Source organism: Ixodes scapularis, unplaced genomic scaffold (assembly GCF_016920785.2).
Source record: "Ixodes scapularis isolate PalLabHiFi unplaced genomic scaffold, ASM1692078v2 PGA_scaffold1__304_contigs__length_218370807, whole genome shotgun sequence".
NCBI lineage: Eukaryota > Metazoa > Arthropoda > Arachnida > Ixodida > Ixodidae > Ixodes > Ixodes scapularis.
This window is the reverse complement of record NW_024609846.1, coordinates 66,757,320-66,784,186: the sequence shown is the minus strand read 5'-3', so window position 1 is coordinate 66,784,186 and position 26,867 is coordinate 66,757,320. Positions and strand designations below refer to the sequence as shown.

Here is a 26,867-nt window from a genome sequence, read left to right as displayed (position 1 = left end):
GATATAAATATCTTCAGTATGTCCGCCAAACAAATATGTTCATTTTTTTGTCTAATGGTTACTCCCATGTAAAAAAAAAAAAAAAAGAAAAAGAATGTTCAGTATAATCCCCTTGTATGCGTTTTGCGCGTGTTGTTATTTTTTACATACTTTTTCGTTCCTTTTTTCTCTCCCTTTTGTTTAAATTTTTTCTTTTAGCAATATAGATTATGTCTTTCCCATGCTATAATGAATACGTCAAATGTTAGTCTTTTTACATTTATGTTTGTTCTTCCCTTGCTGCTATGGGGGGAGAGGCTACTCAAGCAGAGTGTCAGTTGCTTTTTTCTCTGCCTCCTTTCTCTAATTCAGGAATCAATCAAGAATTTGATTTTAAATTTAAAAAATGCGACTTCTAAAAAAAAGTTTAAGGTAGTGTTTCTTTTAACTATTTGCTTATAGTATGTGAAATCTTTAAAAAACTCAGGATGCGGCACGACCCAGGTATCTACTTATTATTTGTCCTGAGCCAATCAGATCGCGGCATTAGCAGACAATAGCGTTGAGGAAGCGAGAAGCTTGAACAGAATAAGCCACACCCTGCCTTTCTTAAGCTATCAGGGACTGCAGCGATTGCCGTCCCTAATATATGTCTATTATGTTTGTTCGATGGCAGGGACCACTACATATCGGCTCGTCTATTCGGATTACGGAATCTGTGACGTGTTCGTCGTTTCGGACACAAACGAAAAAAGTAAGTAGTGCGGCCTTTACATTTTCAACTTCTACCCCACGTTTTTATTTTTTTATTACATGTAGTGTCTGCACTTCACAACATAGGTTGCGATTTATATTAAAAATAGACACACGTAAGCAATGTACATTATTACGATGTATCACCACTAATTGCACCGACAAGATGGGACGCTTTATGGAAACAATACAACGCCTGTTTTACAACGTGCGAACCGACGATACTACTCCAGCTGTGTGATTAGTGCCGATGAAGTTTATGACTTTCACGGTCAAATAGTGAGTCAGCGGATATTGCCTGGCATGCACCCTACCGAAAGTTCCCGCTGTGTGGTATTGGCGATCTATGGAGGCTCGCTCATCTTTGTAACGCCCAGTGGAGGTGACGACCAAGAGCATTTTGACAAGCGGGACGACGGGTCCGGCAATGAGCTTGACCTCCAATTGGCTATTCTTCAGATTTGCCTGAAGGTAGGCGTCATTTCAGGCGCGGTGCAAGCTCTCAAACAAATAACGGACAGCTGCATCTTTGTCCGTCCAGTTAAGCAAATCTCGTTCGAAACACCATCCACTATGACTGTAAAAAATGGACCGTAAAGTTCACGGTCAAAAACCAGCAGCTGATGCTCCCCCTCTATTGCGTCATGAAAATAATGGTGCACTGTAAATCTCGTTTACACAAAATTTAAACGGTGACCGTAGAAATCTACATTCATAGGTGTTAAAATTAACCGTAAACCAGATTTGCAGTACACCGTCAATTTTACGGCACTGTAAAGCCGTTACAAGTAACAGCGCTACAAGTAACGCGTAACATCTTTTTTCGGTAGCGTGTACATACTCGTTACTTTTTCAGAACAGTAACGGCTAACGCATTCACGTTACATATTTCGAGTAATGGGTAACGGAGTTAAGTTACTTCTTTTTCCCAAGATTTAAAAAAAAAAGACAATTTTTTTGTTTGTTTCTGGGTGCCAAGCCGTGTGAATTTTCGAGTTTTTGCGTTTCTCTTTGCGTTTTTTGTGAGCATTTAGGAGGAACCATAAGAAAGATAAAGAAATTATGTTCAGTGTCTGCATGGACATAACATATTTCTTAAGATATGGCGCCTATGCATACCCGTAACGTCAAAACAGTGAAGATTGTTAATTCATAATGAAAAAAGTTTCGCAAACCTAATATGCGTTTTTTTTTATCAGTAACGGTAACGGTAACGCGTTCCTTTTATTTTGAAGTAACGTAGGACGGTAACGCGTTATTTCACGCTCAAGTGACGGGTAAGGTATTTCCTTACTTTCTTTCGGTAACGCCTACAACACTGCTTCGGTTAACAAGTTCGCGGTACGACACGGCCGGAGTCTCCTGCCAAATCTGAATATAGACATTCATCACGGTTTCATGCGCCTGACCCTCAAACGTGCCTTTGCGAAAGGAAGATTGGAAAGGACTCGGTGAGGGAAAGCAGTGAAGCACATGATTCGGCAATTACGGGAACAAAGTCACACAGAAAAACCGAGCGCTGCAGCCGTGTTGCCAACAGTTGTACGTGTTTTCACCAACCCACATGAATTTGCACATTTTAATAAAAACATAAACTTCAGATATTTTATTACTTTAGTTGCAAATCATTCTCAGCTGTATACATATGAAATATTGTGCAATGTTCACGCACAAAACAATTATTAAAAAATATTTTGCGGACTACCTTGTGGTGCGTAGGAATGCTCTTCTCAAAGTTGCGAACCGCCTCTCAGTTGTGAGCCGCCCCTCACAACCACCCCGGTTCACAAGTCACAGCGCACGTGACTCACAAGAAGGTGAAGGAGTTGAGAGGTGCCGAAAATTAAAATCATTGTCAATTTTTAAAATAAAAACTAGGACATGCAAGCAACGGCATTTTTTGTTCCTTACTTCAGAAAGGTCGAGACACGAACCCCCAAATTATTTAAGCAAAGCACTGAAATTGTTGCACAGCTCCTCTAAGTAAGAAAAAGACAAAATATATAGAGGAGACTTAAAAGAAAAAGGAAATTAAATAAAAAAAAGTGGCAAATAACATTGCTCCTCTGCCCGCACCACAAAAGATATAGCAAAGGACAGGGAACACGAAATAACCGAATCAGACTTGTTTTGTATTCTGCACCATCTCACCTTAGCATGCCACTAGCACTGCTAAGAACTCTCGCTGCACAATTTTTTAAGCAAGCAATGCACATTCTAAAACAAGGAGTTCACATCTGGAGTCATTGCTCCAGGGCTGCAAATCCGAGAGAAATTTCCCAGATTAAGGTAATATTTAGGTCAACGTGGGAAAAAGGGAAATCTAGCTATTTTGAGGGAAATTTTAGGCACCGTATATATCTGAAAATTTAAAGGTCAATTATGATCTTTTTTCCGAGATAACATCGACTTTGAGTGGCTTTGGCTACATTTGGATTATTTCCTCCATCCGTTTGGTGGTTTGTTGTGCAACCATCTGGCAGCAAGCACTGAGGAACACTCCGAGAACTTTTTTCGGCAAAATCAGTTTTCATCGCCGCCGTGAAAATTATGGAGGAAGGCACCCGTCAACTTCAAGATTCTGAGAGTGCCGCTGTGCCTTCTCGGAAAAGAAAGCTTGAGTGCAACCAGAAATACTGCGATGTCAGGAGGTACAGACACCATGAAAGATACATACTTACCGTGGCGAATAATATTTCGTGCACTGCCGTACACACAATGCTGCCTACCATGTGTCGAGTTCTATGTGTTCGAGTTTGAGAACTCTAGCTTGTGTTTGTGGGAACCACGTGCTCCCCGCATCCCTATCTAGGCCTAGCTCAGGCAGGCCGCGGGGCGTCGCCACGTGGGGGCGCGTCCCGGATGCGAGGCCGAAGCCGTATTCCATGGTGGACGGCTTTCCCGCGTCCTTCTCGAGCGATTTGCCTAAGGCACACCCCTCGGGATCGTGACTTGGACGCGTCCGCCCCTCCGGGGAGCCACCTACATCCGACCCACCCCGGGCGCGTCCATTCCCGCAGGCTATATAAGACGGCCCTAATCCAACGGGTGGGACTCTCGCTGGGGGAGGCTCTGCTCGACGGAGCCTTCATATCCTTATCTGATCCTCCCCCTCCGTGATACTGTCAATAGCGGCAGCGCGGACTCCAACTGGCGATCCTGTCAAAAGAGACAGCGCCGTCATTTCCACCATTGTTGGCCCTCGGGCAAGCGTGTGACATTTGAGTCAATAAACACGTCTTTATCCGGACCCAAGGAACCTTCTGTGTTTCTAAGTGGTGCCCCATAAAACGGGAAACCCACATCTGGCGCCCCAACGTGCGGCCTGTCCGGCGACTGCAAACAAAGCAGCACTCTCGCAATGACAGCGAACCAGGCCAATTTCCGGCCAAGAACTTCGTGGACAGAGGGAGAGGCGAATGCCCAAAACCCGATGCCACTCAACGGCTTTGTGGCCACGCCAGCCACACACGGACACATTGAGCAAGTGTCCTTTCAGCCGAGCTTCCCTAATGGGTAGGACTCACACTGCCCGGAATGCAACCGAGGCACTCCTTCTCGGAGCGCGCCAGCCTTCACCGCTGAGCCAAGCCCACCCGCGACTTTCGAAGTCAACACGGTTCCGACGAGACAAGAGACAATGACGCAACAGCAGGCAAATGCAGCCTCTTACAGCTTCGGCCTCTTAACCTCAGACTGGGGGTCAGCTTCTCCGCACGGAGATAACACTGGCGCCGTCTACGAGCCGCAACACAGCACAGCTGCTACAGGCGCAACAAACCACTTGGCGGGCCCATACAGAGGGAACAATCCGCCAGCCGCACATGCGGAGAGCGATTCTCACCACAGAGAAAACACGCTAGGCGGATATCACCCCCTGCTAGAAAACGCAGCTCGGGTGATCGAAAGCCTGACGGGCGCACTGCAAACAGCAGCTAGGCCTCCGCCGCCGACACGGCCACCTGTCAGAATCCCTATCCCGACATACCAAGGGTACGGAGACCGAGTGAGTGCGACAGACTTCCTCGAAAACCTGAAAAAGTACCAACAGGCCATGGGTATGTCGGACCACGAGAACGCATCTTGCCAATCTCGTTGGTGGACCAAGCGGCGCGGTGGCTCCGTCTAACCGGAAGCCAGCTGTCGTCAATCGAGCAGTTCCGCAAGGCATTTCGCCAGGAATTCCTTCCTGCAGACTACGAACGCAGGATGAGGCGAGAGCTCGAACAACGGATCCAACACCCAAACGAGTCACTGTTGGAGTTCGTTAGGGCGATGCAAGAGCTCTTTGAGCTAGCAGAACCCTCAGCGCCCAATGCAGAGCGGGTAGAGCGAGTCATTAGACAAGCGCACCCGACTTTTGCGGCGTATCTTCGAGGCAGTCGCTTTGGCGACTTGAACGAACTGGCCTCGGAGGCTCGGCGGATTCAGGGAGACATTCTTGCCGCACGAGCATATCGTCCCCCACCCCCAGCATCAGCGGCACTCGAGCCGCGCTGCGCGTGGAACGGTGACGCGGCGTCCCAAAACAGGAGACACGAAGCGGCCCACTACGCAGACGATCGAAGTCGAAACACGTATGACATATCAGATCGTGCGCTCGACCCGTACTCCTATGAACGGCGGGCAGCAGAGACTGCGCCGCAGTTCAACAGGCGAGATCGGACCACAGAGTTACCGACGCCACGGGAGGAAACACGGCCAAAGCGTCCAAACACACAGGACGAAAGGCGCGGCGCACATCAAAGCGCACGACAGGACTCAAAAAAAGTCCCTCAACAACGTTGCTTTCGCTGTAATAGCGCCAACCACCTGGTTCGACAATGCCCAGAACGGCAGAACCCCGGTCCCCAACAGTCGGGAAACGAGCAAAGCCGCCGATAACCAACCCGGTGGCTCAAAACGGCACGGAGCAAGAGACTCTTTTGCCCTCAGCCTACAGAATAGGCTTTACGACCGGCACGCTAGCGCCATTCATAGCCCTGACGATTGTGGGTCGGACGTTCAAGGCAGTGTTGGACGCAAGAGCCAGCGCCTCGCTTTTCGGAGACGAAGTGTTGAACCACCTCCAACAAAACTCAGTGCATATGAGGGAGGGCAACACGGCCTTTCGACTCGCGTGCGGTACCACTTATTCAAGCGGTAATGTGCGGTGAGTTGCGAGATGGGAGAATCGAGTAAGACGGCAACGCTTCGTTCATCTCCCCAGTCTTTCCGTTCCGATCATCCTGGGCAGAGATTTTCTCGCCAAAACAGGGATCGTGATCGACGTGAGTAGCGGTGGCTACCGAGAGGGCACATTCGCACCTCTGAAACCCTTCTGCGAACCCCCAACGCCAGAAAAAACACTGGTTAATGGGGCAGACAGCAGCTGCCAAAACAAGGCAACAGAATCACAAAAACCGGGTATCAACCCCTGAACAGGTACCCCGACGCGGTTGCAAACAAGCGCCGTAGCGTCGGAGGTCACCCACCCCCTGCTGACTGAGTCATGCTGCAGGTCAAGGCAAGAAAAAGCACGTTTGTCGACCTTATTGCGACGCTATGACGCCATGTTCACGGAGCGTCCCGGGTGCATAAATGAAGTGCGACACCGGATCGACACGGGCGATGCGCTTCCTCGGGGGCGAAACGCACGACCCGTCAGTCTGGCTAAACGAAAAGCCATCGATGTCGCCTTGGACGAAATGATCGACACCGGAGTTGCCCGGCGGTCAAACAGTCCCTGGGTATTTCCCGTTGTGCTGGTCCCAAAAAAGGACGGCAGCTCACGACTCTGCGTAGACTACCGCCGTCTAAATGACGTAACGCGGAAAGACGCATATCCCCTTCCGAGCATTGACTCGATCCTTTCCAACCTCGGCAGCGCACGGTATTTCACAACCCTGGACGCCAGCCGAGGCTACCTTCAAGTTCAAATGGAGGCAGGTGACGAGGCAAAAACCGCCTTTGTGTGTCACCGCGAGCTTTTCGAATTCACGAGAATGCCCTTTGGTCTGTGCGGAGCGCCAATGACGTTCCAACGCTTGATTGACCGAGTACTGGGAGAAGCCAAATGGAAACATGCAATGGACTATCTCGACGACATTGTCGTGTACTCCAACACCTTCGAAGATCATCTACGAGATCTGAAGGATGTGTTCGACAGGCTAAAGGCTGCGGATATCACTTTAAACCCAGAAAAGGCCCAAATAGCCGAAACCCGCATCAACTTGCTTGGGTTCACGCTCGATTGCGGGCGCATCACGCCAAACACCGAGAAGCTAAAGGCTCTCCGGGAGTTTCCGGCGCCGACGGACGTAAACTCGCTCCGTCGCCATCTGGGAATGGTAAACTTTTACCGCCGATTCATCCCGAACTACGCATCACTCCAAGCGCCACTAACACGGCTACTGAGAAAGACCGCGAGATGAAGTTGGGGTCCCGAGCACGAGGCGGCATTTCGCTGCACCTCTAAAGCGCTCGAGGACACAGCTGAACTAAAGCTGCCCGACTTGAACAAGCCTTTCGTGATCCAAACGGACGCGAGCAAACTGGGCTTGGGAGCGGTCCTGCTCCAAGAGCACGAGGGAGTGCTTGGTCCGGTAGCTTTTGCTAGCTGCTCGCTGACACCCGCTGAGGTGAACTACAGCACATGTGAACAAGAGTGCTTGGCCATTGTATTTGCCCTAAAGCGCTTCGACATTTATGTCGACGCGACCACGTTCACGATCGAAACAGATTGCCAGAGCCTAATATGGCTGTCCAGACTTCGCGAACCCGCAGGACGGTTAGCGAGATGGGCCTTGCTACTGCAGAAATACGACTATGTCGTGCGGTACACGAAAGGCAGCGCAAACGTGGTCGCCGACGCACTGTCGCGAGCCCCCTTAGACTGTGCAAATCTTTCCGCGAGGACCCAGGCCGAGCCAATGGCAAACTCCAAGCCACGCGAAGCCGAAAATCAGTCCAAAATGGAGGCAACACAACAGACCTCCTCGGACGAAAACGTGAACCACATAGACGCAGTGAGCGCAGTAGCGATCGTGTTCAGCAAAGAAGAGCTACTGAAAGCTCAGCAGAATGATCCGTTTTGTCGAAAGGTGATCGACGGACTCTCGAGTGAGTCGGACTCTATGGAGTCGGGCGGCGCGTCCGCCGGGCGTACGACTGCTGGTATTGCAGTAAGCGCCGAGTGTCGGGATGTATCTGGTACTGGTACTAACACGCTGGAACAATATCGGCTGAACGCCGACGGGCTCCTGCTGAAGTATATCCCATCTGAGAAGGACACAGATAATGTGTTCAGGGTGGTAGTGCCAAAAAGTCTGAGGTGCGTAGTAATGCGTTACTATCACGACTCGCACTTGGCCGGACATGCGAGCGGCTCCAAGACTTACACAAAGTTATGCCACATCGCAACCTGGCCGGGCATGAAAAGGGACGTATTCCGCTACGCCCGCACGTGCCACACTTGCCAAAGCTTCAAACCAAGAGGCGGCAAACCTCCGGGCCTAATGCAGCCGATCCACAGCCAAGAACCATGGTCTTTGGCGGCTTGCGACGAGGTCGGGCCTTTACCAAGGAGCCCCAAAGGACACCAGTATCTATTGGTTGTCACTGACCACTTCAGCAAATGGGTAGAACTTTTCCCACTACGAAAGCTGACGGCCCGAGCAATCACTGAAAAGCTCATGAAGGTGTTCACCCGATTCGGGTTCGCTGAAGCTCTTCTAACAGATAGAGCAAGCTACTTCGTCGGGAAGGTATTTGTGGACGCTTGCAAAGCGCTGGGCATCAAGCACAGAACAACTCCACCCTACCACCCACAGGCGAACATCACGGAGCGATGTAACAGAAACATCAAACCCATGCTGGCAGCATTTGCCGAAAAGCACCGCGACTGGGACGGATACATTCCCGATATTGGATTCGCACTCCGTTCCACTGTCAATCGATCGACAGGCGCCTTCCTCACATTTGGGAGAGAATTGCCTAATCCAATGGACCGCGTCCTGGGGGCAAACGCTGGGGTGAGCGACGCACAGTCGAAACAGACTGAACATGCGCGCACGCTACAACCCGGATGACGAAAGCTTTCTCGGAGGCCCGTCGCAATCTCGGGGTAGCACGAGCAAAACAAAAAGCTCAGTACGACCGCTCTCTCCAGGATCTCCGCTACAAAGTAGGCGATCTCGTGCTCAGACGAAACCATGTTCTGAGCGACGCCAGCAAAGGCTTTTCTGCTTCACTGGCACCAAAGTGGTTGGGCCCATACTGAGTGCACGAAGTATTTTCACCACTCGTGTGCAAGCCGACTGAGAAGGACTCAAAAAAGGTCAGCGGGCCTGTGCATGTCTGCGATCTCAAACCCTACAACGAAGGGGAAGAAGGAGACGAACAAACGCAGCCCCCGCAGCAATATGCACGCAAAACGTGAGACAACGGCGACGATGAACAACAGGCGTCTCGCTACAATCTGCGAACTCGGAAAAACTAATATCTGAAGTTTTCGTAGAGGCAGCCCCAGTAAGTGGCGAAATGTCACATTAAGGGAAGTGCAAAGCACAATGCACCTGCTGCCTTCGCGAACGCGCCAGACACCATTGTTTTACTGGCAAGCAGTGACCTAGATAAAAGGTCACCTCAGCGTTCGCTCCCGGATCAACCCGTGGTTGAATCCCCCGAACTACGGCATCCGAGGGAAAGGGTAGGCGTAACGGCCATTGGTCAGTTACTGCCACCCACTCTCACGTGTCCAAACGTCACCGCTAGAGCGCGGTGCGAGCGTCGTCACAAGCAGTCGGAGACCAACTGGTCAAGTGGTCATTCGACCGCAGTACGTCCCAGAATCCACGAAGAGGATCCCAGCACAGGGCTTCGCGCCGTTCGGGAGCTGCTGTCTCCTGGCTACGGCGGTTCAGCGGCGTCCATGGACCTGAGCTGCGCGTGAGTCGTCAGGCAGCCCCGCTACCCCACCCGGCCGCGGGCCGATCCAGCGACCCGCCGTCTTGGGCCGTAGCGATCGACATCCGGCCACGGACTGCCCGGTCTTCATCTACGGGACCCGCGCGGTGGTCGGACGGCTCGCCGACCAGGGACCAGCCGTTCCCGTTCGTCTCGTGACAAGTCCCCAGGGCACCCCACGCCAAAGTATTTGTTACCCCATGCATGTAAGAGCCGCCACCGCCGCTTTTTTTTGTGTGTTTTGTTTTGTTTTCGAGAGTCGGTAGGTTAATTTTTATTTTTCATAAACCTACCTCAGCCTTAAGGGGGGGAGTGTGGGAACATAAACCTTCCCACGCAGGCCGCGGGGCGTCGCCACGTGGGGGCGCGTCCCGGATGTGAGGGCGAAGCCGTATTCCCTCGTGGACGGCTTTCCCTCGTCCTTCTCGGGTGATTTGCCTAAGGCACACCCCTCGGGATCATGACTTGGACGCGTCCGCCCCTCCGGGGAGCCACCTACATCCGACCCACCCCGGGCGCGTCCATTCCCGCAGGCTATATAAGACGGCCCTAATCCAACGGGCGGGACTCTCGCTAGGGGAGGCACTGCTCGACTGAGCCTTCATGTACTTATCTGATCCTCCCCCTCCGTGATGCTGTCAATAGCGGCAGCGCGGACTCCGACTGGCGATCCTGTCAAAAGAGACAGCGCCGTCATCTTCACCATTGTTGGCCCTCGGGCAGGCGTGTGACATTTGAGTCAATAAACACGTCTTTATCCGGACCCAAGGAACCTTCTGTGTTTCTAAGTGGTACCCCATAAAAGGGGAAACCCACATGTTACACCTTTTGTTTTGGACTGACTGTTATAAAAAGCACAAAGAAGTTAATAAAGCGGTACCATGTTTTGATGACGTGCATAACATTTGAGTCGAAGATGGGGTGTCATTCGTCAGGTTGAATCTCCCGGTAACATTCCCCCTCGCCAGATTTCCTTTGACCACCCGTTTGGCCTGATAAATTCATTTTTGCGAATCGTACGCGAGGCGTAAAGGTGACAGAATATAACTCTCATCGCGAAAATTGAAGTGATACAGAGAAGAACGAATATTTCGTATTATATGATTATTTCGGCAAGCCTGGAAAACTTCGGCAGAAGTAGGGAAATTTCAGGCGTCCGCAAGGGGAAATTCTGATTTCCCGTGTAGTCAGCCCTGCCTTGCTGACATTTATACATGTCGGATGGACTATAAAAAGGAACAAATATGCAAACATAATGATGCCAGAAAGCACAAATGAGTTCAATTCTTTTAAATAAACTCTAAAGAAGTGCAAAGCTCCTATGGGTATGCAATGTTGAAAAGGTACTACGCGCTCAATAGTACAGCTAGTGCTTGGTCGAACATGTAAATTTCGTCCATCACAGTTATTCCATCGCTTAAAATCGAGTACTGTTGGCTGAGTGGACGGTTTCCGCTAAAAATTAGAGAACAACCATAAGACGCAAAAGAAGGCATAACATGCTGCAAAAGTTCGAATATGTTGCTCCCACCAATATTTGAAAGGAAACCCGACGTTTCGAAACCAACTTGGTTTCGACTTTAACTCTCACCCAACCAGGCAGATTTCTGCCGAATATGTTTACTTTCCAATAATATGCTGTACCCTGGAAAAACTATTAAAGCATTATAAAACTGAAGACAATGATGACAACTTGAGGTTTGGGAAAGTAACCGATACTCATCATGAACTACCGCGGGGGTCTAGTGGATCGATGGCGGTTTGAAAGGACCGCTTAAACCGGTTTCTTAAAGGAGCGTTCACACTCTTGCAACCGAGTACGACTGAGAAAGACTTCTTGGGACCGGATGCGCTGAGCGGAGCTGGTCCTAAGAGATCGCAAGAGGCTTAAAAACCGGTTTGGTCTCTCTCGGTCGTACTCGGTTGCAAGAGTGTGAACGGACCTTACAGGCCCGTTCACACTCTTGCGACCGAGTACGACTGAGAGAGACGAGATCTTTTACAACTTCTTAAATGTTTTTAGAATGAGGGAACATACTGACATTGTGGCGCCATCTATGCGGTGACCCTGGAACTGCTTTTCACAAGAGCGAAGGTTTTGCGGGATTTTCGAGGTCAAATGTGCGTAATACCCATAGAAAGGCTCGTTTATAACATTGTCAAAAGTTTTTCGAGCCAAGAAACAAAGGATAATTCTCGAGAAATAAAAAAAAATATGCCGGACCGCCGAGTTTACACTGCTTCCCAATAGATGGCGCCAGTGTGTTTTCTGGTTTAACAAGTTTTAAGGAACCCAGGTTTAAGAGGTCGCAAGAGTGTGAACGGGCCTTAACTTGTCGAGCTGGGATTTACTAAAGAGATGCTCGAAGCTGGTGCATTCATTAATAGAGAGTAGGAATTCATGAAACTGCCGGAGTAAAAAAAAAAAGCAAATCAGAACTTGTTTTAGTCTATTCGCGACTCCAGCGACCTATAGGGGGCGCCACCACCAAACAAACATGGCGGCTGAGTCCAGGTCGCGTCGGCTCGGCCGGGCCGCCTGAATCGGTGGCGCATTCAATTTAACAAATTTTCTTTTGTTGAATGCCCAATTTTATGGGTATTTGAACTGAGACAGTTAAGTGTAGCCGGTGCGCATAAACTTGCCGAGCATAGCTTTGTTTTTCCGGTGTTTTTTTGTTTTTTTTTTATGTCAAACTTTCGTTTCGGAGACTTCGATCAAAGCCGAAACTATGGGCTCCGGAGAAACGGTAATAGACTCTAATTAGTTTTGATCATCTAAGGAAAGCGGCGAGGGCTACAAAATTGTTTCACCGAGAGTAATTTTTAGCTAACTCGCATGCCTCGACCATGCGACCTGTCTGTCCGCGAAATTGAGCTTTTGTGCGTGTCCGCGTTTCAAGAAACAGCTCCAGTCGTGTGCTCGGTCAAGAACACAGGCTGCAGGAAAATTACAAAAATTAAGCAAGCGCTTCTTGAGCCAAGGAGCATGGCAACTCGCTGGCGCTTCACTAAGCAGCTGATACTCGTATTTCAATTCAGGTTTTAGTAGCAATCGACAAGTCATTTTAACGAATATGCGGATTATGTATCTAAAGCGATATTAGTATTTAAAGCGATATTAGTATATTCTTCGGGTTGAAATATGAACTTAGTTAACTAACTATCATGTGAACTGCTGAATAAAAGTATATTTGACAGACAGAGAGATACTAATTAAACTTAGCCACACGGTTCTAGCCGGTAGAACGGAGACGAATGCGGACAAACTGAGGAGAGTCTTCATCGGAGATTCACTCAGACCTCTCTGCATTGAATTTGACTTCGAATCCTGAACGGATAAAATGAGTATTTTTTGTGGCCGGTCAACCTGAGCAATGTAGACGTGCATTGCTGCTGGCTTCGACAGGGGTTATAATATAAATATTGGAGGCGCGATAGATCTTAATGACGTGACAGCCTCTAACTTTGCGAGACCCGTCCCCCACCTTTTGAAAGCAGATAATTTCCCTCATTAATCATACGCAGCGAGCAGGTTTTCTGAATCAAGTAATTGCGAAATTAGCCCAACTCCCTTAACGTGGTCTTTTTCGGCGAAAAGCCGCCAAGATGAATAGCCAACGCACCGGCCGGCGTTACTGGCTCAAATTAACTTGATGCTAATCGAGCACAACCAAACTCAAGGAAAGCAGCTATCGAACCTTCCCATTCACTTGACTGCAACATTGGTGTTCCCTCCAGTCAAACACTTCGTCCGTCGACCTCAGTCCACTGTTCTACATCCTTATAAAGAAACCACCTATCAGTTACCAAGCAGTCGTCCCTTTGAATGCGATTAGAGACAGACGAGAAATCAAAACGTTTTTCCGTGATTCCTCCTCATCCAAAAAATTGAAAGCACGCGACCGTGTGTTGTGGGGTAAACGGGCTTTCAAACACGTGATGGAAAGAAACAATCTATTGAGGCTTCACCACATTAATGAACACTCAGGCAAACTTAAGAAATTTTCGGAACTTCGTCAAATTACATTGCTCGCCCCCGCGCCGACAGCACGTGTCCGCGAAAGCCATCAGAGACGCGGCGGGGCGCGGAGCGACCTGGACCGACTGGTTCCCGGTTTTCCCGCTTGGCGGCGACCGTTTTGCTGGAGTCGCGAATAGAAAAATGATCGCTAAGCTTTTTATCTCAAAATTATCAGAAAATCGTTATGGGATTTTCTAGCGTCTGCTAAGATTAAACAATTTGTGAGCTGGAGTGCAAATAGAATTGGCTTACATACTCTTCACTTTATCTGGGCCAAATAAGCGCCACAGTAACACATCAAATTTTTTTCAGTGTACATGCAATGTATTGAGAAAACATATTTTTTTTTTTGTTTTTCTTGATTTACACAGGTAAGCTAATCCTTTCACAATTTTAGTAAACGCTTCTACCAATTTTAAGCACCTCTGTAGTATATTCTAGCGCAATACGGTAAGAACCCGATTTTCGCCGTCCATTGAAACGGCCATCTATCCCTTTGACCCACGCGGTACAATGCATGGTAATCATGGGTGGTGAATCTCGATTCCTGTTAGTTACTCACCGGTCTTCCTATCAACAATTGGAGTGCAATTTGGATTGATAATCCCAGACGTTAACATAAGACACTTATACCTCACTCTGCTGATATAGACGACAGTTTTTTTTATCAAAGTATGTCACAAGCAGTACAATTAGGCACACGATGTCTGCTTGATGACTTTCGGAGAGATGGCCCTTACGCTCTCGCAGCACTATTCGCAGCTGTTTAGAGCGCAGCTCTTAGGCGTCCGTTTCCGGCTTGAGCGGCGTCGGCGTCGCCGTCGCCGTCGGCGTAATTGCGAGGTCACGTGATCCCCCAAGGTCACGTAACCCACCAAGGTCACCCCAAGGTCACGTGATAGCCAAGGTCACGCGACTCCCCAAGTCACGTGACCCCCCCGAGGACACGTAACCCCCCCCCCTCGAGGTCACGTGACCCCCTCCCCCCGAGGTCAGGTGATCCCCCGGAGCATATTCAAGAATAAGGGGAGGAGGAGGAGAAGGCGGAGGAGGGGTCTACCCTCCCCTCAATACCCTTCACTCCTCCTCCTCAAGAGCTGCGCTCCAATTCGGCGTTACAGGGAGTTGTAAACGGCTTTCACTTTTTAACCAGATTCTTGCTTTGCATGAACTCAATGATCCTCTCTGTTTTGCTTAAAAGAGAATGGTTCATGGCAACTTCAATGTCAACAGCGACGAGTTGTTTTAAGTGTTAAAACAAACCGAAAGGCACAAGTAAAAAGAGCCAAGCCTCTTTCTTGTCCTTGATGCTCCTACAGCAAGCAACAATGTTACTTCTTGTCAACACAGCAGCTTGGGCTAGTTGGTTTTTCATCTCACGACTTCAGATCGCATAAACATCTCGCAAACAGGCATTCCATCGATTACAGACACAGAAACATAGACAGACGCACAGCGCTGAACTCACAACGTTTTGTATTTTGTCTTCGCTTTCTTTTACGTATTGTTAGAACAAAAGCTCTAAATTATTTTGTCCTCGTTTTCTTATCCGATTTTTAAAACAAATTTGTAAAATAGTCCGTGTTTTTGGTCTGAAGGTGAGGAAATCTAATTATTTCGCAGATAATGGTGAAAGACGGGCAGCTCATGCGTCCATCGTCAAGCCCGGCAACATGCTTCGCTTCAATTATTTTTCTAGTTAGTTGGTTGTTGTTGCGGTCTACCACGCTGCAACTGCGTTGCTGTGCCGCACACCCGCAGTCCCGGCAGTGCAGATGTAGATGTCGTGAGTTGCCTCTAGTGATATTATTGTGGGGTTTGCGAAGTTAGTGGTTGAGGTAGCGTCCTCATCAGCGTACCCCGTTGTCTTATTAACGTGGATTGCAGAGAATTTCTTCAAAAATATGAAAATTATGGGAGGTCATTAAACCTCACCCAAGAGACAGGTAAACTACAACTATTGTTGTGCCTTATGTTCAGAACTTCTCCCATAGACTGAAAAAGTAGCGAAAAAAGTGAACGTTGAAGGGGTATTTTCACCTGCGAACAAGCTCTCCAGCGCGTGCAAGAAAATGAGCGCTTCTTCAAACCGATGAGAAAGATGCACTAAGAAGAACAAGATCAGTTTTGTCTAGTCCACAAAAAAGGTCGTTGTTTTGGCGGCGCTACTATCGCAGCTGTAGACGAAAGAGGAGAAAGGAATAAAGGTTGTTCTTCACCGGTACTGGAGCAGGGCGGTCGACTTTAGCTGCCGCGGCAGAATACAACAAATTGGCGAAGTATGATGGACCGACAAGCATGAGCCTAGCGGTGCCGCCTCCTTTCCTTTCCTCTTCCGGACGACCTGTTATCCCGTGGAAACAGTGGCGGCGAGTGTTCCCAAATTACCTGCTGGTTTCGGGGGGAGGCGCCCATGGACCTGCTCGGCGGAAGGCCAGATTTCTACATTGCTTCGGTGTCGAAGCACACCGAGTCTTCACACTTCCGGCGACTCACCCTCCGGTACCACTGAAGGTACCAACTGCAGGCGCGAAGACACCGACTACGCCGGAGGAGTACAATGTCGCTTTGGCGGCCCTAGAGACCAACTTCGCGGCAGCTTCCAACGCGGTCGTGGAACGGTACCGCTTCAGGCAAGGAGCGCAGCTACCGGGGGAGCCCGTCGAAGTACTTCTGACCGAGCTGCGATACCTGTCAACGGACGGCGAGTTCGCACTCTTGATGGCCGAGTTCATCCGAGATCAGCTGGTGGCGAAGACTACGAGGCAGCAGTTACGAGAGCGTCTATTCCTGGAAGGTAGTGGTCTGACCTGAGGCCGGGCGTTGCCCATCGGCTGACGGTTAGAGAAAGCGGTCTGGTACTCCAAAGAACTCGTATCATCCTCATCGGTACCACAAGATGGACGCTAAGTCTACTCCAAACACTGAGCGACTAGAGCGTGCACAAAGAGGTGAGCCTTCATTCTCCACTTTGAAGAAATGTTACCGCTGGGTGGTCGTCGGGACATCACGTAAATTCCGCTACATGCGAAGCAAGAGGGAAAACGTGTGCTGGATGCGGGAAAGCCAGGCATTTTCGGGCTCTCTGCAAGGGTACCGCCAATCGCACTAGCAAATGTGGTACTATCAGAGAAGTTGCATACCTGAATGACTCTAACGAGGACGTTTTTAGTATTCTTATGTGCACGATAAACCAAAGAGATGTATCTACATTCCAGTTCATGTCGAAGGAACGCCCTTATTCTTGGTCGACACAGGGTCAGCAGTTTCCATAACGTCGGAAGATACGTACAAGAGAAAGTAAAGTTCTGCGTATCAAAACTGCAAGGTACGTCCGGAAGTTTCTTCGATTTTCCGCAGCAGAAGAGCGCCGTAGCAGGCCGCTTTGTTGCTGTTGCCGGTTACAAGGAGCGCAAGCGTTCTGCACACTCCTACGTTTTCCTAAACTATACGAACATACTCGACATCGATGCCATCGCTTGTTTGTCCCTTAAGGTCAGTGGTAGCCCGTTGAAATGTTTTAAAACCATGTGCGTACTTCTGGACTCCCTCGAACCTCGGTAGATGATTTCGCGAACCTTTTTGAAGGAACCCTCGGTACCATAACGACGTTCGCTCACAAGGTGAAGATGCGTCAAGGAGCTCAGTCCATTCCTGCCAAGCTGCGAAGACTTACTTTTTCTGTCAGGGACGAGGTCTCTGAAGAGCTCCGTCAAAATCTACAGGCAGGCGTCATCAAGAACATTGATACGTCTGAGTGGATCTTTCCGATCGTGGCGGTGAGAAACAAAACGGGAAAGTTCGACTCTGCGTTGATTTAAGAAAAGTAAACAAGGCCGTCATAATTGATAGCTTTTCGTTGCCTCACACTGACAAACTGCTACAAGCGCAGGTCGGAGCGAAGTACTTTTCGCGGCTCAATCTATCGAGCGCGTACCATCAGATTATTTTGTGCCCGGAAAGCCGAGACCTGACGACGTTCATAACACACGACTGACATTTTAGGTTCACCAAGGTTTGTTATGGGTTGGCTACGGTTCCTGTTCCGCTCAAGAAAATGATGACTACAATACTGAAGAGATATCAACAAGTACACTGTTACCTAGATGACATCATTGTTCTCGAAACTACCGAAGTGGAGCACCTCATGAATGTGCATGAAGTTCTCCATCGCATCAGAGAAGCGCGCTTGAAGCTGAACGACAAGTGCATTTTCAATGTTTTCAAATTGTTGTTCTTGGGACACGTCAGCTAGCGGGAGTGTCAGCCATGCAAAGCCATGTTGACGTGATTGTCAAGGGCCGAGCACCTACAGACGTCACCATGCTACGTTCGTTTCTGGGCATGGTCGGCTACTGCACCAAGGTCATCGCTGGGTATGCAGAGCTGGCAGAATGGCTACGTTAGTTACTACACAAAGGTAAACCTCTCCGCTGGACTGCTGCTCGGGAAACAGTTTTAAGAGACTAAGTTTTTACTTTTCTGCGAGCCTCTCACAATTGTTCGACCCTAAGCGGCCCGTGGTCATGACAACTGATGCCTCAGCATACGGCCTTGGAACAGTTTTACAGCAGAAGGAAAACGAAGACCTTGTGACCGTCTCCTTCGCTTCTCGAACTCTAACGCCACAAGACCGGAAATACTCTGCTGGAGAGCGTGAGGCGTTGGCTTGCATGTGGGCGTGCGAGCACTCGCGTGTTTTCTAGTGGGGTCGGCATTTTACGCTGCAGACCGACGGCCAGTCACTGTTGACACTGTTAAGATCGCAAGGAACTGGCCAACGACCATTCAGGATTGCAAGATGGCATGCTCGTTTGCTTGTCTAAAGCTTCACCATGGTTTTTAGGAAGGGAGAAGGCAAGTTTGTGGCAGATGCGGTTTCGTGTATGCCTCTTGATCCGCCCGGGGAAACCAAGGAAGACGAGGTTGTCTGTGCCATTTCTTTGTGTCTATCGCTGCAAGAGTTAGTCCAAGAGACTTGGTAGGACAACCGTCTGCAACCAGTGATTGCCTTGACAACCGGTACCTGGCCACAAATAAAGGAGCTGCATCCTCACTTGGCACCCTTTCAACAATTAAACGAACTTTCCTTGAGTGGATATCAGCTTATTCGGGGGATTCGGGTTGTTCCTACCTCTCTTATTGCGAAGATTGTGGAACTAGCACACGAAGCTCACTCTGGAATAACAAGAACAAAGCAGCGGGCTTGTGACACATATTGGCGGCTTGGAATGGACAAACACATTGAAACTGTTGTTAGTTCCTGCGGTGTTTGTGAAGCAGGTGACAAGTCTGCGAAATTCGTTGTATCTCTTAAGGTACGTTGTTGGGCTAGTTGGTTCATCTTAGTAAAACATATAAAATAGCGCAACAGAAAACAAGGACAAGAAGTAATCTCCCCTACATCCAGTTGCATTTTTGTCTGCTTCTTGGGAAAAAGTGTGAATAGACATTGTTCGGCCCTTTTCCAATGCCCCAAGCGACTGCCGGTACGCTCTGACACTAATTGATTATTTCAGCAAGTGACCCGAAGTGTGTTTGACGGTACTAGTGACGTCAAAAAAGATCATCTCGTTTTTATGGGCACTGTATAGCCGGGAAGGCTACCCTACTGAAGTTGTCAGTGATCATGGCCCTCAGTTCGTTTGCGCTGTGTTTGAAGCATTTTGACAGAACGGGGAGTGCGACACAGCTTCAATTCGGCGTACCATCCCCAAAGTAATGAACAGATTGAACGTTTCAACCGCGTGTTCAAGGACTTCGTGCAAGTCAGTGTCCACGAGCAGCGTCCCCTCAAGAAAGCGGTGGTGGAGTACCCAGTTGCACTCCTCACGCAGCCATAGTCAAGAAGCCAGCTTTCCTGCTGCAAGGACGCCAATTTAAGGACGGGGCTGGACATCGTGGGGGGCCCCTTCAAGGATTTTTTTGATAAACCAACGAAGAGTCTGGGAGAGCAGCGACAACGAGTGACTAAGTACCAGCAGAAGTCCAAGGAGTATACGAATGCTTGCCGGGGACCAAGAGGCAGTGTGCAGAAACCTGGATTTAAAGTACGGGTCAAGCTAGTAAGACACTCTCCAAAAGGTAGCCTCAGCTATTCTGCGCCCCTCAAGGTGGGAAAATACCCAGGGAAGAACGCCTACCGCCTAGACGATCAGAATGCGTTAAACAGGAATCAGCTTGTCGTTTTACCAGTGGGATGAAGCTCTCGGCTACTTCCGTCCGGCCCCGTATATTTACGACGCTCATCCGGTCCGGCGAACTGCTTCCGATTGCCGCGCTTCCAGCGGGTGTTGGCACTTGTTATTTTATTTTAAATAAATGTGATTTATATTATTAATGAAGTGAAATAAAAGTGAAGTTGTTTTGAAGGTGTGAATGCCTTTGAAGCTTGTTATCGTAACTCTCTTTCACACTTTTGACGTGTCTGAGCGCGCTTTCTCTCTCTCTGAACCCGCGCCTCTCGCTAGGAGATGCGCTGGCCGCTGGCGCCGAGAAGTCGGTGAAGTCGGTGCACCGTTAGAACGCGTGAGAGACGCGAGCCCGCGAGCTCTTTCGCTTCTGGGAGTACATCGCGGCGCCAGATTCCTGCCACGTTCGTGCGTGCGCGGCTTTCTTTTCTTTTTTCGTGGGAACACGTGGTTTTTGTAATCTGGCCAAGCATGGATTTTCGTCTTCATCACACCACCTGCTGTGCCAAGTTGGGAAACAATTACTGCCGAAAGACGAGACACCGATGGTTTCTAGTTCCAATGGACGTGACGTGAGGTACGCTCTTTTGGTCTTCTCTTGCTTAAGTTTCTGATTAAATGTTTGCAACAGAACCTAACTGTCGCAGTGGTAGTGAGTATTAATTGTTTGATTTTGCCAATAGCTGCGATGGTTTCAAATCACAAAACCAAATCCTATCATTGTTTAGCATACCCCTTGTTCACTCGCCGCGAAAAATACGTCATTGTCAAATAACTGGCGACTTCTATGTAATATCAAAATCGAGCACATGTGCTGACTTCAAAAGATGGCAAACTTTTTGCAGTAAACTGTTTATTTGGGATTGTTAGCGATTCACGCGTCTGTTCGCGAGGAGTGAAAAATGAGCCTAAATATTTTTCGACTAATTTTTCGATGAGCGATGGAGCGATCCGTACTGGTTTCCCATCTCGTTTAGCAGTGACGCACTCCTAAATTGAAGTGATAATATCAAAGACTAATAGAGGTTATCGATTAAGACTCAATGCCAAAGAGCTGAGCTTCTGTTTTTTTTATTGTTTTTTTTAACCTCATTGCTTAGTTTCATTTAGTAACAAGACACCGTCGTCGGTCTTCACTTGCGCTTACTTATATAATCAAATTCGAAATAATTGTCAATTAAGCGTTGAGGCATTTAACTCAAGGAGAAGAGAGAAAAAAAGAGGAGACACGAGTATTTAGTGTCGTTGTGTTGAACTTGAAGTGCCGTTTTTTGAAAGGAGGTACTGAATATACTCGCTGTTTTCATAGGACTTTGTCACGCACGTAAAGTTCAATCAAGCAGGGAATTCAACTTTTTTTTTCTAGGCTCCACGCCTGTGGCTGAACGGCGCAAGGCTTGTGGGTACACGCCAAGAAGCTCGAAAAGGATCACGAACCTACAGAGAAATTATGTAAATTTAGCGAAGTGTTTTTGCAAGGACGCATATCATCGCCTTCGTCGCACGTAACCTTAACGTTTTATCCTGTTTTGTTGTTCATTTATAAGATTCCTTTGTGCAAAGTAGTGAGAAAGTTATTCTGTATTTTCTACTGCCTGTTGAATAATAAAAATGAACGCAAAAGAAGAAGCATTGCATATTTTTTGTGTATGTGTCACTTTTGTTTGTTTGCTAGGTTTCTGCTGCTTTGCTGCTGGTCTCGCGTTTCAGTGCTGGCTTGTGTGCGTTTCAACGCACATCAACCAGCATTGAAACGCGAACACTAGCCGCAAAGCAGCAGAAGCCTAGTAAAGCAACACAAAAACCGTGCAAAAAAAGAGCTACAATATTTACTTTTTTGACTCTAGGTGGCGCAAGTTACCACCCATCCAACTAAGCACAATGGCGCTGCCGTGCGGTTTCGGTTTTGGTTTCGCTGTGCCGTCATGTTGATTTTAGTACAGCCCACCAGATACCAGGGGATTCAAATGGCGCTGCGGACTCCCAGGGTTTACCAATTCGCGTTCCATGGGCGGTATAGGAAGTTGCACTCCTCTGGTCCTACTACCAAGCACAAAGCCACCTCCTCAAGATGTCCTGGACCACATCCTGTGGTTCTCAACGCCATCAATGACCCCATCGTCAGCTACATCTCCGCCTTCTATGGTCGCGCAACCACAATCACCTCCCCGTGACATTGTTGGAGACTGCGTTGCCGGCATCTCCATCGACCTCGCCGGCCACCGAGATGTCCACTCATCAGTTCGCCCTGTTCAGTGGCCATGGAACCAAGACGGTCTGCCAGACAGACCTCCAGACCACAAAGATTCTTGGATTTGTTTTATATTAGTGCCCTTCCCTATTGGAAAGACCAGTTTGAAAATCTAACTGGTCATACTGGTATTTAAACTGGTCGAACTGGTATTTGGACTGGTCAGACTGGTCTAACTGGAAAACAAACTGGTGGAACTGGTAGTCAGACTGGTCTAACTGGTAACCATATTGATCTAACTGGTCACCAGATTGCCTTCGAACTGGTCACCAGATTGGCCTGACTGGTCACCATATTGACCTAACTGGTCACCACGCTGGCTGAACTGGCAACCAGATTGACCAAACTGGTCACCAGATTGGCCAAACTGGTCCTCAGACTGGCCGAACTGGTCCAACTGGTAACCAGATTGACCAAACTGGTCACCAGACTGGCCAAACTGGTCCAACTGGTAACCAGATTGACCAAACTGGTCACCAGATTGGCCTAACTGGTAGCCAGATTGACCCCTCTTTTTCACTTTGTTTGTAGGGGTGTGCGAATTGGATAGCGCAGAGGCATTCGTAACCTTCACTGTGCAAAATAAAGTCGCAACAAAAGGTTCTGTTAACAGTGTTGAAGCTATTTATTTGTCATATATGTTCTACCATCTCGCGATTGTCACAGGGCGACATGGTACTACAAACAATTAATTCATTTGCAACTGAATTCATGGCATTTTAATGCCCACACGAAAGGTCAGCTTTATTTATTTAGCTAGAGAACACTTCATCAATCCAAAAAAATAAGAGCAAACATACTTCGATATTCTTAAAGTTTTTTTTTAATATTTTATTCCCAAAAATAGGTTAATCCAGTTTAAATTCTACAAAACTTCAGATAAAAACGTTAATAACTGCTGCACCATGCTTTATGTGGGTGATGGGACAAGTTTACTCGAATATAACGCGCCCTCGATTGTAACGTGCACCCTTTTCTCGAGGTCCGAAAAATGAAAAAAAAAAACGCCATGACTTCAATCGTTCCCACTTGGACTTTATAATTTTCCCGCTTTTTACCACGGCCTTTATCCACCCTGGCCTGCACCGAGAAGCCGCTTCCAGGCTCCAGCGCAAGTGCCCGAGGCCGAGGCAGGGAGCCTCTATTGTGATGTTGGAGAAGCGCGGGAAAATGTGGCAGTATGAGTCAGGCCCCTGGAATGCGCCGGTGCCCTGGGTGCCTTGCAAGGGGAGAGGTGCTCACGTGCCAGGACAGAGCGCGCGGGCCAATCAGCGCGGCCCTCGCGCCCGCTCGAACCGCCAGTCGGCGTCAACGGCAGCTCCGGCAACCAAAAAAAAAAAAAAAAAAAAACGGATTTGGCGCGACAGTTGGGCGCACGTTGGGCCGGTTGGATCTTTGTTGTTTGGGGCCGCTGTTCTGCTTGGGGAGGTTACAAGTTGTCTTCAAGCTGTGTTTGTATAATATAGTTAGCAGGAGCCTTGAGTGCTGCGTCTGCCGATGGTTCCTGTGGCTGACGACGTCCTCTACCTGAGTTCCACTCTCTCGCGGGCGAAATGGCTGCGTCCCAGAACGGCGTGTTTGGAATTCGCTCCATTGCGGCGCTGGCAATGGCTGCCTCTGCCTCCGCGCCAGCGAGCCATGGTAAGCAGGCTCGACCATTTGGATTCATTTTCATAATTAGATGCATGTGAAACTGAACGTTTCAGCTACCCGATTTGGAACAGCTATGCTAGTAATACAACCGCCAGTGTGTATGCAGCTTCAGAGATATTCTACCATAGTGGTTGCGAGTTGCGTAGCGGACGACACACTGGGGAGGCAGGAAGGGGGTAACAACAGGATCTTTTCGCTCCTGGGCGTTGCTTTGCGTAAAGGCTGAACCGCATCTAAGCGATTAAGCGAACGACGGTGGCAGTGACGAGAATCAGCGACGAGCGACGGAGATTTCCCACGGTCGGTCGTCGCGTCGCTGGGTTTGTGGATTTCTAGAAATCGCCGCTCATGCCTTGGTCGCGTGCTGCCGTCGCTTTCATGTGGTTTGTCTCGTCGCGCGAGTGACCGAGAGACAGCGAAGCGGATCGTCGTCGCTTCTCTTGTCGCTCGCCAAATCGCTTACATGCGGTTTATACTTAATTGCCGCTAGACTGGCACCACATGTACGGTTGGCGCACGCTTCCATATTCCCTCTCACTGTTTATGATAGTGCATATTTTTTATTCGTGGCATTAGTTATACATACCGTTTTAGAACAGACGGGTGCGAATAAATCTCCCATGGCGCTAATTTCTTATGTTTCTTCTTATTTCAGATGCCTTGAGGTACAATGTTATCCACCACCGGGACCCCGACACTCCAGAAGATGTGGAAATTTCGCCGACCGGCTGGGACTATAATGAATAATATCATGACAATTTTTTTAAATTGTAAATATGTTTTTATGTTTATTTTTGTGGTCTGAAGTATGTGTATTTTTTGCGAAAAAAAGTGAATTTTATCCGTTTACGACCTGTGTTGTCGATATTACCAGTTTAACTGGTTTAACTGCTTGGAGTGAACCAGTATACGCAGTGGTACAGTATTACCAGTATACACATTTTCACAGTCAGACCTGTATGCACAGTTTCACAGTAAGACCACTATGCACAGTTTGCTTGCCCAGTTCAACCAATTTAACCAGTGGCAATAAGCCACTGGTTACCAGTTCAACCACCATGACCAGTTCAACCAGTATGACCAGTTCAACCACCATGACCAGTCAACCAGTGTGACCAGTCCAACCAGTATCAAACTGGTCAAACTGGAGCAATATCCAAGTTTGAACCTGGTACCAGTTTGAACTGGTTACCAGTTTAAACTGGTCTTTCCAATAGGGTTGTTTCAAATGTTGCACATAACTTTTTCTTTTTATTTTTGAATGGGGGGACTGTTGTGGCGACGCTACTGTCGCCTTGTAGACGGTTGTTCTTTTCCGGTACTGAAGCAGGGCAACCGACTTCAGCTGCCACTGCACCCTACAACAGACATGTGCTCCTTTACTCTCTTCTTTGGAAAACGCTATATTGGCCAGACTGGACGGTGCCTCAACGATCAACTTCGCGAACACCACAATAACCTCATTAGAGCCAACTCGGGACATCTGGGTACGCACTGGCGGGATGGCGGGTGTATGGAACAACTACGTGGTTGCACCGTGATAGACAAAAAAAACAAAAAAACACGCAACTAACGAGAGAAATATTTGAACGAAGCATATTGCCAGTCTTGACGATGAGTGAGTGGTCTGCCCAACTCCCACCTTTTCTGCAAATAATTATTAGGAAGACAATCGCGGACTATGTTACGAATTTTATTTAAGAGGCAGAGGAAAAAAAAACGAAAACAAAACAATTTACAGGTTTTGTTTTAAAAAGACGTAGAAAAAGAAGACCAAATACAAAGAGTTATGAGTTCGGCGCTGTGTGTATATTGCCGCGCGCAAGGCTGAGAAAGCAACGCTCGGTCGCGGTCCTCCAGAAAGCTCCCGTTTATTCATGTACCGCCCGTAACTTCTATCATTTATCCTGCTTTTGTTTTCTAGAAAGTGCGTGTTCATTCTCGCCCCGATCACGCGACGCTCGAACCGCTTTCGCCGAATATTCGAGATAGCGACGCACTCTAGATAAGAGGCCGCCCGCGACCCTGTCGAGTCAGTCTCGCCCCAGCGCTCGATTCTGCTGACACGCCGACTTCGACGCCCGCGACGCTCTGCTTTCTTCTGTTTCCTTCTTTATTTTTGGCACAAGTTCGCCACATTAAACGTTTATTTATTTCTGTTTATTTCTTGTTTATTGTTCACGAATCACCACCCGTGACATTCTGGTGGAGGTGCGGGGTAACGCATGCCCCTGCCGCGTACCCCTCCGAGGTCCCGCAGTACAAGTCCGGACCCAGCCTCCCGAGGACCCGACGAAGACCAGATCGAGACCCGGTCAAGTCGCCGCATCCGAGGTCTACCCCCGGAACACGAACTTCTGCCGCCCAGGACCAAGCAGCCAACAAAGCCAACGATGGCCAACCAGTCGCCGACGCCCGCCGCTCCTGCCATCGTCTACCTGCCCGCCGCTCCCCGTATGCCGACACCCTTCCACGGCGAGATCCACGAGGATGTCGAAGACTGGATCAAGCACTACGAGCGTGTGGCGCGCCACAACGGATGGACTGCGGAGCAGTGCCTCCAGAACCTCTACTTTTCGCTGGAGGGTACTGCGAGGCATTGGTTCGAGAATCACGAGGCTTCGCTTACGTCGTGGGACATCTGTGTGGCCGAGTTGCAGCGGACGTTCGCCACCCTACACCGACGGGAGAAGGCAGAAGATCTCCTCCGAATTCGAACGCAGGGCCCTGACGAAAGCGTCACAAGCTTCGTAGATGTCCTCCGCCTGAGCGCCCGTGCCGACCCACGAGCCACAGACGACAAGAAGCTGCGGGTCCTCATGCGCGGGGTGAGAGACGACATCTTTGGAGGCCTCGTGCGCAACCCGCCGGGCACCGTCGAAGCCTTCGTCACCGAGGCGACAAACATCGAGCGCGCCCTCCAAGCGCGCGCTTCCCACTACCAGCGACATCCAAGTCCAAGTGTCGCTGCAACCGCGCTGCTTGGCGGCGAGAACGCTCCTGGTACGGACATCCGCGAAATTATCCGGGAGGTCGTCCGGGAGGAACTCCGCCAGTTGCTGCCAGCCGC

The 26,867-nt window shown here is 49.0% G+C and overlaps 2 protein-coding genes across 2 annotated transcripts in view; both read left to right on the top strand.

The window, feature by feature from the left end:
* The window catches only part of LOC121835742, a 77,498-nt gene that overhangs the window by 38,605 nt on the left and 12,026 nt on the right, over positions 1-26,867 (top strand). Inside the window, exon 3 of the mRNA XM_042290214.1 lies at positions 594-733. Coding sequence (XP_042146148.1) covers positions 594-733 — 140 coding nt within the window. The remainder of the gene's footprint in view (positions 1-593; positions 734-26,867) is intronic.
* LOC120844615 lies at positions 16,001-16,516 on the top strand. The gene has a single exon (XM_040216478.1). It carries the CDS (start codon positions 16,001-16,003, stop codon positions 16,514-16,516), a length of 516 nt encoding a protein of 171 aa, XP_040072412.1.